Source organism: Hyaena hyaena, unplaced genomic scaffold (assembly GCF_003009895.1).
Source record: "Hyaena hyaena isolate Hyena2069 unplaced genomic scaffold, ASM300989v1 scaffold_24, whole genome shotgun sequence".
Classification (NCBI taxonomy): Eukaryota; Metazoa; Chordata; class Mammalia; order Carnivora; family Hyaenidae; genus Hyaena; species Hyaena hyaena.
This window is the reverse complement of record NW_024080656.1, coordinates 5485350-5501850: the sequence shown is the minus strand read 5'-3', so window position 1 is coordinate 5501850 and position 16501 is coordinate 5485350. Positions and strand designations below refer to the sequence as shown.

At 39.7% G+C, this 16501-nt stretch overlaps 1 protein-coding gene across 2 annotated transcripts in view; it reads left to right on the top strand.

The window, feature by feature from the left end:
- ATP8A1 (ATPase phospholipid transporting 8A1) overlaps nt 1-16501 on the top strand; it is a 232473-nt gene that overhangs the window by 124389 nt on the left and 91583 nt on the right. For both annotated transcript variants that reach the window (XM_039226991.1, XM_039226992.1), the window contains 2 exons: nt 10148-10286; nt 13529-13593. In XM_039226991.1, coding sequence (XP_039082922.1) covers nt 10148-10286; nt 13529-13593 — 204 coding nt within the window. The remainder of the gene's footprint in view (nt 1-10147; nt 10287-13528; nt 13594-16501) is intronic.

Here is a 16501-nt window from a genome sequence, read left to right as displayed (position 1 = left end):
CCTGAAAATGAGAATATTTTTAATATGTCCCAAAATAAGTGAAAATTTTACAAATGATTAAGGTTGTACTTTTAAATCCTACTCACTATCTTATCCCTCCAGTGTTTGTTCAAAAAAGTAACTCAGTTTTTGAAATTTACTTGAAGCCTTATTCCTTTGGGTGCAGTAACTCCTAGCCTAAGCTGAAAAAATATCCAAATAGACCAAGAACATCCAAGAAGATAATGACTGGTCCCTTGGCACAGTGCTTTGTTACATTTCTTTCCCAGCAATTTGAGCACTAAAGCCTTCCCTTCACCCTTCAGGGCACTAAAGGAAAGAAGAATGTATAAGAGATTTGAAAAAGTCCTCTGGATATTGTTATCCCTATTGACAGTCATTAGAGGAGAGGATTTAGGACTTTTATGTCCATCTGTAAATATCAGCATCACCTCTGCTGACGGTTGGACAGTTTGGGCTCCAACACTTGCATTCAGATGGTAAACATCTCAGGATTTAATAAAAATAAAAATCTAATGCTATGGGTTGTTTCAAGATGTTGATGAAACATCTTTTTTCTATTACCAAATGTAGGCCAAGAGGCAAAAAACATTGATTCCAAAGAAGACAAAATCATACAGGAACAAGAAGGTTCACATAGTTAAAATGCAAAAGGGATTATTGAAATCATATTAGATACTCGGGGTGTCTTGACCTAGTCTAGGAAGGGGAATTGTAGCATCGCTGTGGATTGTGTGGACAGTAACAGCTCTGCGTCTGCTCCCCACCGCTTGTGAGAACCTAGCTTCCCCTTCCTTCAGACAGTGCACCTGACCTGCTCTGTGTACTGTAACCTGCTTCTTCTGAGAAACAATTCATGTATCTGGACTTATTAGGTTATGTGACCAACTATATAACGCTGGTCTGCATTTTTTAAAATCCGACTTTTAAAACCATTAGAACTCATTTATATGTATCTGGTCAGGAGAAATTACAGATAAGTAACGGAATAATTATGGAGCTTTATGCTTCATTAGCAGTGGTTTCTCTGAAATTTCTCACCTTGTTCTTTGATCTGTCACTTTACATTGATTCTAACGTCTTTCTGAAACAATTTTTTTTTTTTTGGCCTCATCTTCGTACTCTGTTGCCGGTTTCCCTTGAAAATTAATAGTACAGAGGGCTCTGATCTTATCAGGGAAGATTTTATAATTAAACGATCGGTTGAAATGGGAGGGTGTCCCTTCATGGTAAATATAGATTTCTGAAAACGTTTTATATTTATTTGCTTCAATAGAGAAATGCAATTATATCTTTAGCATTACACAGATCACCTACTAATTGCCTCTAGTGTTTATGAAAGCAAATTATTTATCTTGAGCAGTAATAGAAAACAGAGTGAGATATAATAGTGGGCAGTGATTGAAGCAGTATTTCCCTGGTGATCAAATTGGGTTTTTTTCTTTTTTTTTTTCTTGTTATGAGGCATAGATTGTGAAATATGTTTTTAAAAAATGGCAACTTAGCTGATGCAGTTTCATTTAATAGATTATGGTTCAAAGAAGATCATTTCGGGGGCGCCTGGGTGGCTTAGTCGGTTAAGCGTCTGACTTTCGCTTAGGTCATGATCTCACGGTTCGTGGGTTCGGGCCCCGCGTCGGGCTCTGTGCTGACTGCCAGCTCAGAGCCTGGAGCCTGTTTCAGTCTGTGACTCCCTCTCTCTCTGGCCCTCCCCTGCTCACGCTGTCTCTCTCTCTCTCTCTCCTAGAAATAAATAAAAAACATTAAAAAAAAATTAAAAAAAAAAAAAAAAACAAAGAAGATCATTTCTGAGCTTAAGGGTAATCAAGCTAGGGGTACCTGGGTGGCTCAGTGGGTTAAGTGGCCAACCCCGGCTCAGGTCATGATCTCACAGTTTGTGAGTTCGAGCCCCGTGTCAGGCTCTGTGCTGATGGGTCAGAGCCTGGAGCCTGCTTCAGATTCTGGAACTCCTTCTCTCTCTGCCTCTCCCTTGCTCACATCGCTCAAAACTGAATAAATGTTAAAAGAATAATTTTTATAGAAGAGTAATCAGAACACTGCAACTTTGACAATCTAAATCAGAGAGCAATGTTTTACACACACATTTTGTAATTTCTGTAACTTCTATCCTCCACTAGATAGAAGCCTCATGAGAGCAAGGACTGTTTTTCTGGTATTCATCACTGTGTTTCCAGTGCCTGCCTGTCTGTCTGGTCTGTATTAACTACTGAATAAATATTTGATGAATAAATAAACGATTCAATTAAATAGTTTATTCAGAAGCCAAATTTATTTAGTAGGTGCTTGCCTAATGAAAGCCTGGCCCCTATTACTAATATAGTCCGTGTTTTCAACACATGGAGGATGCTCATATCACATGTGTTGTCACTGAAGATTAATTTAAGGATATGTTGTGGGGGAAAAGAGCTAATAATTCTGAAGAATGCATTCTGTAGAAATGTGGACACAGCCATTTTGAAAATTTGTCGTCTTAGTTATTTAATCTTTGAATGTGAGAAGCACATGGTTCGAAAGCTTCATCAGCACATGCCTGAACACACGGCAGCTGTGTTCTAGGCTCTGAGCCACAGCAAGGGAAAGGGACAGAGTCTGTTCGGCTTCAGTGCGGGGAGACAGGCAGTGCGCTTGTAAACTGAAAAGTGTAGTTCCAGACTACAGTGCCTCAGGCACTGAGATGAGTCACTGAGGTAGGACAGTGAGGTGTAGTGATCTTTTTTCCATGATCTCCTCGACTCCTCCCTCAAATGTGGCTGCCATTTCTGGGGTTCCATGAAGACTGCTTTGATGTGGCGTTAATATCGATCAACCATTACACTCAGTGTGACTAAACACTAGTTTAGCACTGTTTGCTACACGTGGCAACGAGTGGTTTCGAGGATTCCTAGAAAAATATAAAACTTAATGGAAAACAGGACTTCTTGAATGTCTATGACTGCCAAGTTCACAGTTAACTTCTGTATTAGAATGGAATGCCTTTTCAGATAAAACTACCACTTCTATTCTTAGAGGCTGCGAATATCACTTTCATTTGTACTAAAAACTGAAATGTACTAGACAAAAATTTACATGACGTACTAGTGATTTCATGGTTTAAAATTGTAGTAGTTTCCTGTTTTAATGTTTGCTTAAGAATGTTTGCAGCCTGTCAGCTCATCTACTGAGACCTGACACTTTTTGAGCATTTACTAAACTCAGGTCCTCCGCTCTTTACCCTAATTACTTAGTTAAAGGGCCTATAAAGTGGAGTACACAAGATGATGCATTGGGGTGAGAGAATGTTATAACTTCTGTTTCTATTTATATTTGATCTCCACTTTCTTATAATTTCTGTTTATTCTGAAAAATACTGGGTTTATTGATATTCACAGAATATGTTACAAAAATAGAGCAATGTCCTAGGTAAAGATCATTTCCCAGAAAGATCCTATTCAGTCTGAATTAATTGGCCTTACCTTGCTGATGTTGAAATTCCTAGGAAAATTACTTGCTGAACGATACATATCCAGTGGTTGGCAGAGCAGGGATTCAAATCCCAGTTCGGTCTTAATTCCAAATGCCATATTAACAATCCATATGTTAGTCTATGGGTTTGGTTTAGAAGAAAGCAAGAATGTATGTAAAATGTTATAAACCTGAATGATAAAATGTAACCAAGCGTGTAGTTGCCTAATCACCAGATCAGCACTTGAGAGGCATGGCATGGTTAGGACATGTCCATGTAGGAAACGAGGTATCCTCTCTTCACCCTGTTTACCTTAAAAATGAAGGTAGAAATTCGTGTTTCATGATTTTCCCTCAACTTATCTTTATATTTAAAGTACTTAAGATTCTCTTAGATCTCTGTTTACATGCCTCTCTTCTCTGGCCCGCTAGATCTCTTCCGATGAGCGTTTTGTGGTTGATTTTCCACACTGGGTGCCGCTTTCTCGCTAAGAGAAGATGGATGTTGTTTTTGCAGGCTTCACCCAATCGCCTCTCAAATCCTGATTCCTTTCAGCTGGGTGTGTGAATTCTGACCTTATTTCGCAAGCCGTTGGCTGCACGAGAACTCAAATATGATTTCTGTGGTTCAAAAAGCACCAAGCTAAAATGTACTTCTTGGCCTTGGGAAAATTAACCGGTTGCATGATTTCTCCAGAAGCAGGCAAATGAGCCATTCCAGTGATTTAACGCTCTTTGTCCTAGGGTTCTGTAGCCCTACTTAAACTGAAAGGAAACAAGTATGAGATTCTCTCTAATTTTTTTTAAATAAAACCCCATTGTCATGTGCTAAAAGCCACAAGAGTAAATTCCACAGTGGAATGCAGAACAGAGAGGACTCTGGCAACCTTTGCAAGCCAGCGTTATACAATGACTAAGAATCACATACCCACCAGCACATCTGTATTCCAGGATTGCCATATTTTCAAGCTAAAAAACATGAGGACTGCCATAGACTCTTAACTGGTCACGTGGCCTCAATTTTTCCTAATCTATCCCTAGTTGACCACCAGTACACTTTCTGGAGTGTAAATCTGATCCCATCCCTCTTCTAAAACTCCTCCCCCAAATAACCTTTGCCTTTGGAACCCTGCACATAACATCCAGACCCTTCCATTTCCATTCTCTACCAGCTTTTCCAGCCCCATCTTTTTCCTAACTTACTACTCAGAGTTTGAGACCACTGATCCAATTTCATCCTTAGAACAATTCTACTAAATTAGTAGTATTAAAATCACTACCACGCCTCACCTCATGTATTATTTCCATATTGTCGGGACAGCAACGTCTCAAATACACTATGCTTTTGCATACTTCTGCCTTTGCACATGTGATTTCTTCTGTTTGGAGTTCCTTTGCCCATCCTCTCTCACCCCTCCCCACCCCAACTAAGTTTTAATTTCTATTTAAGGCCACGTGTTAACTCACTTTGGATTGGGTTTTTGAACCACCCAGACTAAAGAAGATATCTCTTCCCTGTGTGTCTCTCTTGTACCAGCAGAAAATGTTTTGTTTACTTTTAAGGTAGCGTATAGCATTTGGTAATATGATTATTTGGGGAGGACACTGTTTTTCTCGGATGGTAGCCCTGTATTACAGTTAAAAGATTTTGTCTGTAGTTTGGGGTTGCAAGAAGAGAGAATTGGGACCAGAGGATCTGAGGCCAGGCTAAGAAAGAAAGGTAGGATTTAGACAAGGAAATATCCAGAGCATTCAGTCCAGATGGACTGTGCAGAAACGGGCTGCTCACATCATTCTGTACCAGGGGTCTGTAGACTCCGGCACAAGGGCCAAATGCACCCACTGCCTAGCTCTGTAAGTCAAGTTTTATTGGAACCCAGCTCCACCCACTTGTCTCCACATGATCTTTGGCTGTTTTCATGCCATGACAGAATTGAGGGGTTGCAGCAACCCCCAAACCCTAAAATATTTACCCTCTCTCCCATTACAGAAAAATGTTGTCAACCTTGCTCTAAAAAAGTAGTCATTAAAGTGAGGTCCTCAAACCCAGAGTAGTGTTACCATGGCACATTCCCAGATTTCACCTCAGACCTCCTCGATGAGAAATCTGTGTGTAAGAAGCCCTCCAGGTGATGCTGAAAACCCCCACTCTAGATTCCTGGCCTCATGGCTAGTTACTCGGGGTTTGATCATAGCCAAACAGCCAGGGTATAGGGGAAACAGGTACCAGTAAAAGGAAAGGAGGTACAATCAGAAAACAAGGCAAGGGGGAATCCAACGAAGAATCACTAATGGTACATTCTAAAGTATAAATTCCCCGGAGGAAGGAACCCACTGTTTTATCCCACCCTCTTGCCCAGAAGTACCTGCTTGGAGTGTATCTGAAAGAATGAGTGCAGGCGTGCGTGTGTGCTTGGAGAGACGCCTGCAGATGGAAACAGAGAAATAGGTACACTTTGCAGGGTAGCTCTGGACGGAGTCTGAAACTGATTCAAAGAAACAAAGTCATGACCAAAGACTGAAGAACAGAAACAAATGCTTAAAAACCTAATGATTTGAATAAAATTCTGCCTTTCTTTTAATCTCAGTTTTACTTCTCATTCGATGCCTTTGGGTATTGATTCCTGGGACTTTGTTCTTACCAACGGAGCTTAGCCGTACCTCTATTTGACCTTAGATTACTTGTTCAGCCTCCCCAAAGCTATTCACTGAATTAATAAATGTAAGCACTTAGCAGTGTCTGGTACATTTTTTCTAGTAAGAAAATATTTCTTCCTGGTCAGAATCTTATTTCATATTGAAATATAGGTTACAAAAAGCTGCTAGTATTTATCTATTTTACTCTAGTAGGAAAACTTTGCTCACCAACATTCTGTCTTTGTCTTTAAAGAAACTTCTGCCAAATACTCCATGTTGTAATCTGAAGCCCAAGTTGTTTTGAGCTTGATTGTTAAACTTTTTATCATTTAAGAACATTATCACAAACTTTTAAAAAATACAAAGTCATCTAAGTACTAACCAAACATTTGCTAATATGGTAATAAGTCCTTCTGAGGTTCTGTTATTTAGCTAAATATACAATGAATGGGGAAAACATAATTTCCAAACCGTCATGATACATTTTACCATACAGGTTTTAAGTACTCTGCATGAAGCCTTTCATCTTGACTAGGGTCGAGACTTTACATTTATATGCCTTTTTAAAATTCTGCATACATTATGAACATCTGAAAGAGAAATAAGATTGTAGAGGGCGTTACTAGGTGAATAAATATTATTTCATGATTTTTCAGTGATAATTAAATCTACATTATGTCGAAGAGTCCTCAACCTGAAACCTTTATAACTTCTGGCATAGTGACATTTTGAAAGTAAAATTACTGTTTGACTTTTTTTTTTTTTTTTAATTCCGTAAATGCCAGGGGAATTTTATCATGTTTCACCACTTGCTGAATATGTAATTCCCATAGTGGCCATTAGTGGCCATCTGTGTAAGGTAATACATGTTTGGGATGAAATTGATTATGGCTTAAACACTCCTGTGTTATGATCAGGAAAAGCACGCAAAGTTCACATCTTTTTTTCTAATGGTCATTATGTAGCTAAAGATATTAATTTCCAGGGGCAAACAGCCTATCGCTCAAGATCTTAATCTCACAATAAATGACACCAGGGCCAAAGGAAAGGAGGCTGCAGAGCCTTTCACTAAAATTAGTAAACACTGTACTCAACAAGCTCTTAGGATAAAAGGAAAATTAACAGTCTTGGGGACACAGTTTTTCTTTTGTAGGCTTCAGCGTAGACCCACTGCAGTTTTGCTGAATATCAGAACAGTTTCATTACCCTTTTGAGAGAATCCTGTTATTAGAGCCACCAAGTTGGCCTGCTTATAACTTTTCTCTGCATGCTGATTGCTGATCCTACCTCTTTAGTCCTCATGTTATTTTTGCCTGGTTTGAAAAATGTCTCCTTTTTACCTGTGCAAAGTCAGATGCTTTCCTTCTTTCAAATATGGCTTCAAAAGGATCTTACCCATGCTGTTATTTTATTTTTATTAGACTTGTGTGTGGTAATGTATGCCTGTACACTTCTTGAGCTCATTTCTCCCCTTAGAGCTACAAGATACACAAATATACTTGTTTATGTATTTCTAATGAATGTGTTCACTTTTTGGCTCTCTCATTATCTAATTACCTCTGGATTTTGTGAGACATTACAAGAAAAAATAGTTTGAAAGATTTTAAGATGTTCTAAAATCTTGTATTACCGAACAGTCCCCATGATTGTTTAAAAAAAACCTTATCATGCTTTCTGTGGAATATTTGACATTTGAACTCATATATTCTGGTCTTCTCTGGGATTTGGGCCAGGATGACTTAGCTGCAGATGCCCTGAAAGTACCTGAAAGAATGGATAGAATCATTGTCTAAATGTTAAAATATAGCAATTGTGATGTTGACATCGTTGATGCTGAACTGTTCTTCCTTTTCATTCTTAAACTTCTTGATGATAATTATTCATCAGGGTATGATAGATTTCAAATCTGCTTCCCATTAAAGATAATAAAATAATACTATCTCCTTAAAGAAGGGAATTTGCCTTCCTGTCTTACATATTATAAACTCAGAAGTCATGCATCAAGAGTATCTAATAGCTATATAATTTACTTGTAATATATTGAAAAGAATACGGTCTAGTTTGCAGCAATACTTGATAATATTTGGATTTTGGATTTTTTAACTTTTTTGCCCTTCACTCAGCAAACACTGAATGCTGACTGGCCATGTTCTGGAGATACAGTACAAAGACAAACAAGGTGCGGTGCCTCCTCTTGAACAAAACTATGAGTCGTGCATTTAGACAGTTAATCTGAATATGATAAATTAAGATATATAAAGATGAGCAAATTTCTGTCAGGGCACTGTAGAGGGGAAGACTCATTTTAGAAGACAGCTTCAAGGAAGCAATAACTTTTGAGACTGGTCTTGAGGATGAGCCGGGTTTCTCCAGGCAGAGCAGTGGAGGACTCATGTGCCTCTGTACACGTACATGCACACAGAAACACTTGCTCACGTGCATAAACACCGATGCCTACACGTGCCCATCTGTTTTTAAGCAATGTGGCAAAGACTATTTAACACCCGTTCCCATGCCCCTTCTGTCTTGCCATCCCACTACTGAGGCTAGAAAAGCTCAGAACTTATAGTGAAACATGGCCATGTAAATATAAATAAACAAATACAGCCATATTTGGAAATCTGCTAAGGACTTTTAGAAACACTTTTGCTTTCAAATAAGAGATGGACACAGTTGCCATTGCCTCCTTATTCTCGTCATCAGTTGTGGCAGTGATAATTATAGCCATGGCAGCCACCTTGAGACACTGAGAGAGTCTTGGAAAGTGAGTTGAGCCATCAGTCTAATGCCTACAACTGCCTGTCTCAATACTACTTGCAGAAGGAAAACCAAATCTTTAGTTAAGCCATTGTTAAACTTTTTCTTTTATAGCCAAGAGCATCATGAGTAATATACTCCTAAGCTCTCTCTCACTCACTCATGTTACATATATTTTAACCTTATTTCTCAGGCCTACCAAGACTTCGGACTAATTTTAAACTTACACTTTGGTAAATAATAAACAGAACTTAATGTTAGAAGGAAGACAGAAAATGGAATGCTTCCTTTGTTATTACCAGTTTAGACATTATCCTTAGCACTTGATTTCCCTTCTACCTACACTGTCCTTGTCTGATGTTTTAAAACAAAAATGAAGGCAAGAAGGGAGAAAAAATTTGAAAAGAAAGATAAATGTTGAGGTAGAGGGTCATCCTGGTGGTTAGTTTGCCCAGAAAATCCAAGAATCAGTTGATTGTGGCTGAGTATGTCAGTTTGCATTCCTATGTATTTAGGGACCAAGAACCGTTACCTGTACCTCTGCGGTGAGCCAGGTTTCCCTAACAACCACAAAGTTGTTCTCTTTTCCTTCATTTAGGAAGATGAGAGTAGAAACCATTCATCTTCTTTGTGAGTGATTAGAAGAGCTTTCTGCAGAACATATTGATTCAGTTCCATCTTGTATGAAAGATACCAGCTGGTGAGCAAACCATCTTTAGCAGACTCTGGCCTTCTACTACACCAGTAGGGAGTAATGTGGAAATCACCCAAACTGTTCTTTCTTACAGAAACTGATGCTATCACTTGGTTTATGTCTCTCTTCCTCAGCGTTTCTAATTATATGCTATGTGCGCATTTTCTGACACCGCATCAAATTATAATTTAATTGCATAAGCATTTATTTTTCATAAGCATTTGTTCTTACTCTTTTTCAAACAGGTCATCAAGATTGCTTGTTTGCTACGTTGATCTTCCATAGTTTTTGTTGTTTTTTAGTAGCTGCCTGCTCCTTTTTAACTCCCTTTTGATTTCTCCTTTCTATATGGCTTTTTGTTTTGTTTCTATTTTTAAAAATCAGCTGCCTACCTTAGAGAGGAGTAAAGTACTATAGGTATCTTCAGTTTCATGTCAAGGTACTATATTAAAGTCAGGGATCCTTAAGAGAAAACTCAGTGGGATACTTGGAATTTACATCGAAGTCTACATATTACCATTTAGTCTCTGATTGAAAAACATATACATACTCTAGTTCTTAAAGAATCTTAAAATTGTTGCGGCTCATTTTCCCCAGAATCTTCAGCTACTTGGAGCTACAGCCATTGAGGATAAATTACAAGATCAAGTGCCTGAAACCATAGAAACTCTCATGAAAGCAGACATCAAGATCTGGATCCTTACAGGGGACAAACAAGAAACTGCCATCAACATTGGTAATTCACCTAATTCAAGCTTTAAATCATGATGCTTTTGAACAATTTGACCTATTTTAGAAGATAAATTTGAGATACTTCAAGATTTGAAAGATTTGGTTTTGTACGATTTCTATATTTAGGATACTGCTGGGCTTATCTGTTTATTTATGGCCCCAGTGCCCCTTTAAATTTGCAGTGATTATGTATACCTGCAAACCTTAGCCCTTGCAACCACAAAATAACCCTCTCTCCCCTTTCTGTCTCTGCCTTCCCCCACCTTCCATCCATCGTTGACACATGTAGGTAACATTTCTGCAGTTATCTGCGAAAGTCTGGAGATAGGGATTGTGGCAGACTTGTGTATCGGCACTTGTTTATGTGACCCCAGGTTATTTCTGAGATGGGAAGTAATGTTGCCAGCCTTCATTCATCCTGCAATGAAGTCATTGTTCACAAAGCAGTTTTATTAGTCAGCTCATGCTGCCATAACAAAATAACACAGAGTGGGTTAAACAACAGGAATTTATTTCCTCGCGATTCTGAAAACTGAAAAGTCCAACAAGATTGTCCACAGGTTTGGTTTCTCCTGAAGCGTCTCCTGAAGGCAGGATGGCTGCCTTCCCTCTGTGTCCCCAGCTGGCTGTCTTCTGCGGGTACACACTCCTGGTGGCTCTTTCTCTTCTCAGAAGCACACCAGTCCTATTGGGTCATGAACCTGCCCTTCTGACCTCATTTAACTCAAACTTCTGGAAGGCCCAATCTGCAAACATTGTGGGTGTGGGTTCCAACATGTAAAACTAGGGAGACACAATTCTGTGCATAACAGAGATCTTCCTGAGAAGAAAAGTTGGTATTTGGTGTGAGACCCATAGTACCATTGGTATGCAAGGCAATGTCACTCTTTTTTTTCCTTTCAATTTGGTAATAATAGATTGCCTGAGCACTGTAATCCCTGACAGAGATTCAACCTTTGGATATAAATCCTATGAGTTACATCCAAAACTCTCCCAAAATTGAAGAAACCATTCAAAGGTACTGACAGCATGAAATCACATTTTTACAAAGTCAGTATCAAGTGTCATTATTTAAGAATCATTTCACCAATATTCCTTTTAGAAGTTTTAGTAATCACAGCATTCTGTGAATATAAAACTACAACAGATTTATAGCAAAATGCTGGGCGTAGAGAACGATTAATTTTTAAAGGATATTAGTATAAGTATAAATCTGTAAGCCAAACAAATGGTTAATTTTGATTATTCACAGTATCAGTGGTGTTAGAGACAAACGGAAAGAAGATGTGCAAGAACACTTCCGATTTGGGAGACATGAAAAACACAAATATGCTGAACAGAAAACATGACGACAGCTAGAGGGAGGCTATCTGGTGGCCAGAGTGGTATGTGAGGAAAAGAAGTGATCCTGAGAATCGTTGAGGGTATGGAGCTATTATGACAGTGCCTGTGAAGAGTATGGAGGTGGCTTCTGGTAACATTTAACTTTTAGAGTCTTGGGCCATAATCATTTGGATCTTTTTCTAGAGTAAAGTAGCAAATGTGCATTGCACAGGAGGATTCTGTTGTAAGTCAAGAGGTCAGGAAGAACTCATTGAGATGAAGACCTTTGAGAAATGACCTGAAAGAGGAGAGGGAGTTTGTCACTGGATGATGAGGGAGAGCAGAAATGCAGAGGGGGAGAGCAGGTCAGCAGTGTAACAACCCAGGTTAAACAGGGCCTCCCAGACTGTTGTAAAGGCTTTGCATCTACTCCAAGTGAGATGGGAAACCACTGGATGGCTCTGAGCAGAGGAGAGACATAGACTGACTTTCCCATGAAAATGATCATTCTGGCTGCTAGGCTGGCTGAGAATGAACTGGGAGGGAAGCTGGTGTGGAAGCAGGGAGACCGGTGAAAAGGCTGTTCTATTAATCCAGGTGAGGCATGGTGGTTACTTAGACCTGGGTGGTAACCGTGAAAGTGGTGAGTAATGGTTGGAATATGTGTGTTTTTTAAAGGGAGAGCCCATTGGGTTGACTAACTGATTACATGTAAGGTATGAGAAAAAGAATGGACTCGAGCATAGTACCAAGGGATTTTAGCCATAGTGACTGAAGGATTGAATTGCCATTAACCAAAAATGAGGAAGACCGAAGAGAAGCAGGTTTTCTGGGAGGAGATCAAGAATCCAGTTTCTGGGATATGTTAAGTTGGAGATGCCTGTTTTACACCTAAGTGTCTGTTCTTACATAGGCATATAAGAGTCTGGAGTTCAGGAAAGAGCTCTAAGCAAGGATATAGGAGTTCCAGAATGGTCACTGTTTTGATGGTATTTAAAACAGTTGTATCAGGGCACCTCGGTGGCTCAGTTAGTTAAGCATCCAACTCTTGATTTTGGCTCAGGTTGTGATCTCATCCCCATCAGGCTCTGTGCTGACAGTGTGGAGCCTGCTCAGGATTCATATTCATTAATTCATTCTCTCTCTCTCTCTCTCTCTCTCTCTCTCTCCCTCTCCCCCCCCGCCTCTCTGCCTCTCTCTTGCTTGCTCTCTACCTCTCTCTCTCTCTCTCTCTCTCTCAAAATAAATAAACATTTAAAAAACTATAGTAAAAGAGATCACAGAAGGGTTAGGTTAGATGATATTATTTTAAATGTGATGGTAATATTTTAAACACGAGCCAGCTGGGTCACTTGTTTTTCTCCAGCCAAGTTCACCTGTACACAAATGGGTCCCGAGTAGGCAGAGTCGGTTTGGCCAGCAGGTGATTTTGCCCCGCTGCAAGCACAGCATGGCCAGGGAGAGCAGCACAGTAGAGGGTATGGCAGTAGTGCGGGGCAGGGAGGCGGCGGTGGGGTCCGCGGTCCACAAGGTAGCCCGACAGCCTCCCGCACCCTTCTCCAGATACCAGCGTCTTCTCCACGTGAAGGATATTCCATATCAACGCGTTCCTTTTCAGGACATTGAGAGTCATCACCACATTCTCTTTCCGTACTTGTTTCTCAGGACAGCCTTAACTTCCCAGATGTTAGCCTTGTAGCCCTCCTGGAACAATCAAGAGCGTTTCTCCTTTGACTTCTGCAAACCTGGAAAACAAGTGTCACCAGTCCTAACACAATAGACAAAGCTTTAATTTTATCTCATAAAATAGATGAAAAGTAAATAAAATTTGATATTTTTACAGTATTAGCAGTTTAACATCTTCACCACTGCTCTCTAGAGAAATGAATTCTATCCATTAATCTACTCTATGTTTGGACATAGGCCACTCCTGCAAACTTTTGAGGAAGAACATGGGAATGATTGTTATAAATGAAGGCTCTCTTGATGTAAGTAAAGTTAACTTTTTTTAAAAAAAATATTCCCTTAATAACTTAATCATCTTGTTTTATTTTACATTCCAATAGCTATAGAAATATTTGATCTTCCTTAGGTTAAAAGATACTTCTTACTCTTGCTCTGCTGTAACACAATGCGTACAGTTTTGAACCATACTGTTGTCAGTAGACCCCAGCTCTGCATCCCTGACAGCAAAAAGGAGTTGCTAAATGATTTGCTTGATGGTGTGAGACAAAACTGCTTTGCACGATTCTGTCAGGACGTTACGGAGTGACTGCATCTTGTTCGTGTCTACCTGGGAATTTTGTGTGTTAAACATTTAATATCTGCTTTAGCTTCCAGTGTTAACATGTATTTTGCTTCTCTTAAAAAAATATATATATGTATCTGTGAAACCTGTTGGACAGCATGAAATCACCATTCCTAAAAGAAGAGTCATGTTATATTTTTTTAATGTCCTAACTTCTAGGCTGAAATATTAATTCCTTGGATGTCCTTCTTTCATGGCTGTGATCACATGGAGTTATATTTGGGAGAGAGGGAAAGATTTGTTAGGTGTACCGTGTAAAATAGAAGTTAACATATATATATATATATGCAGGTCAAATGACCTGTTAAGAATTTCAAAGTAAAAAGGTGACTGTTTGTAACTTAAGGTGGAAGACAGAATGGGGGAGGTGACTATACAACTGCTTGAAATAGACATTGTGACGCAGAGGGCAGAGAAAACCTGATAATTAAGGATGTGGATAAAGCTGAGAGGCCAGGTAAGTAGAGGGGATGGTGAAGAGGCAGATGTTTAGTAGAAGTCAGGTGGCGAACAGAAATTACAGGTCAGAAGTATTTGACTTCTGATTCTTAGATTGGATTGATGATCTCTTCATTATTTGTCCTCAAAGCAATCCTTGGGACCCTGTTCCCTTTCTGGTGAAACCTTTGAGAAACTTGTAGCCTAAAGAATAATACATGATTTTGAAACCATGAAAGTTGTTCACATCTCTATTAATAAGTACATTGTGCGAACCAGACTTTAATCCTAAAAATACAACAACAACAAAAAAAAAACAACCCTAGCCTGTGGTTGGAAGACTGTCCTTTTTATTTATTCATTCAGCTAGGCTCCAAGGGCATGCCACTAGGCAAGCACTCTGTGGGCTCTGCCATTTAGAGCTCACAGTTGTCTCTGTTCCCCACCCCTCATATTATTAATTTGGGGTTTTTTCAAGTTACAATATTGTGAAAAACTAGAACTCAGATAGCCATACCCTTCAAAAGCTTACAGATAATAAGGGAAGTAAAATGCATGCAAGTAACAGTATAAAACAGATGCATAGATAAGGTAGGTATCTTGCCATGACACAACTGTGAGACTGGGGGAAGTATTTATAAAGTAAGCGACAGTGAGTTGGATGGGGGTGAGTGGTTGAGTAATGGAGGAATCCTTGAAATAGAAGGTGAATACACGTAAGCTCAAGGTATATTTGGGGGCATAAAAGAGGAACACTGAGCTGAAACACAAGGTTATAATTTTCTGAAGTATTTTGTTTGAATACATGTAGGCACATAAGGTAAAATCCAGGTTACAGAAAGGGACAAGTAGAAGCATTACAAAGTGAATCTCCCATCCTTATACCCCCACTACCCAGTTAATTTCCCTAGGACCAGCTGTCAGTTCCAGTTTCCGAGTGTTCATCCAGAGATATCCTGCCATTTCCGGGGGATATTTGTGTGTATCTATGTGCACGTACTTTGTTACTGAACACAAATTACAGCATATGCTATCCACACTGCTTTATACTTTGCTTTTTTGCTCACTTAATATGATCTTAGCAGTTGTTCTACGATAGTGTATGTGAAGCTACCTAATTCTTTTTTTAATGGTGACACAGATTTCAAAAGGAAACTGTAAAGAATGACAGTGGAGGATTAAAACCAGAAAGATAGTCTCAGGTCAACTATGGAAAGCTGGGCCAGGTTTGGGAATTTGCCTCCGCAGGCAAGGGAAGCAACTTCATCAGCCCCTTAAGAGAGGTGTGATGTGTAGAAACAACCGACCATAGACAAGGACAGAAGGCCGGGGAGGCATGGGGTGCAGGCAGCAGACCAGGGTAAGAGTTAGGTAAGAGGAGATAGGGACGCCATTGCCATCCATGTTGTGGGAGAGAAAGTCAGGGAGACTTCTCCCATGTGGTCCCTGGAGAAAGAAGGAGCCGTCGAGAGTGGTTCCAGAACTGGACCGCAGTTGTTGACAACACTACAAAAGCCTCCAGGCAAGCATTCTCCTAGTCCCTGTCGATATGTAGGCCTTTGTCAGCAACGTGGGTTACTGGTAGTAGATGGTTTTCTTTCACTTGAAAGAAGTCAGAGATAAGACCTGTGACATTGAAGCAAAAGCATCACAAGCCATGCTTGACCTGTCACATGATCTTTTTTGTCTGGATATAAGCTTTCACCTTACGTAGCGTGTGATAGCAATGCTTCTTGTTTTCATCTCTTTCATCATTTTCCTCCAACTTGGATGAGCACATTCCTTATGTGTTGTGGGTATCGAGTGATACAACTGGTGATCTCAAGAACAAAAAAGAAAAGGGAAATACTGAAGATACTCAGTGTACTGCATCATGTATTGTTAAGCCAGTGGCATTTATTTGCATTTTGTTTTCAGTGGTAACTCGCAAGGCATACACACTTCAAGGGGTACCTGCACTCCCTGTTTCTACTGAACCAAACATAGCTGGGACTCTCAACGGAACACACAGTTTCAGGAAAGCAGGGTCCACGTCTGTGTGTTTTGGTTTGCCATTCTCTCTCAACGCCCAGCAGACTGCCTTCCCCATAGTAAATACTCCATAAATACGTGAGGATTAAGTCACAGAGTTAATTTTAAATTAGGGGTTT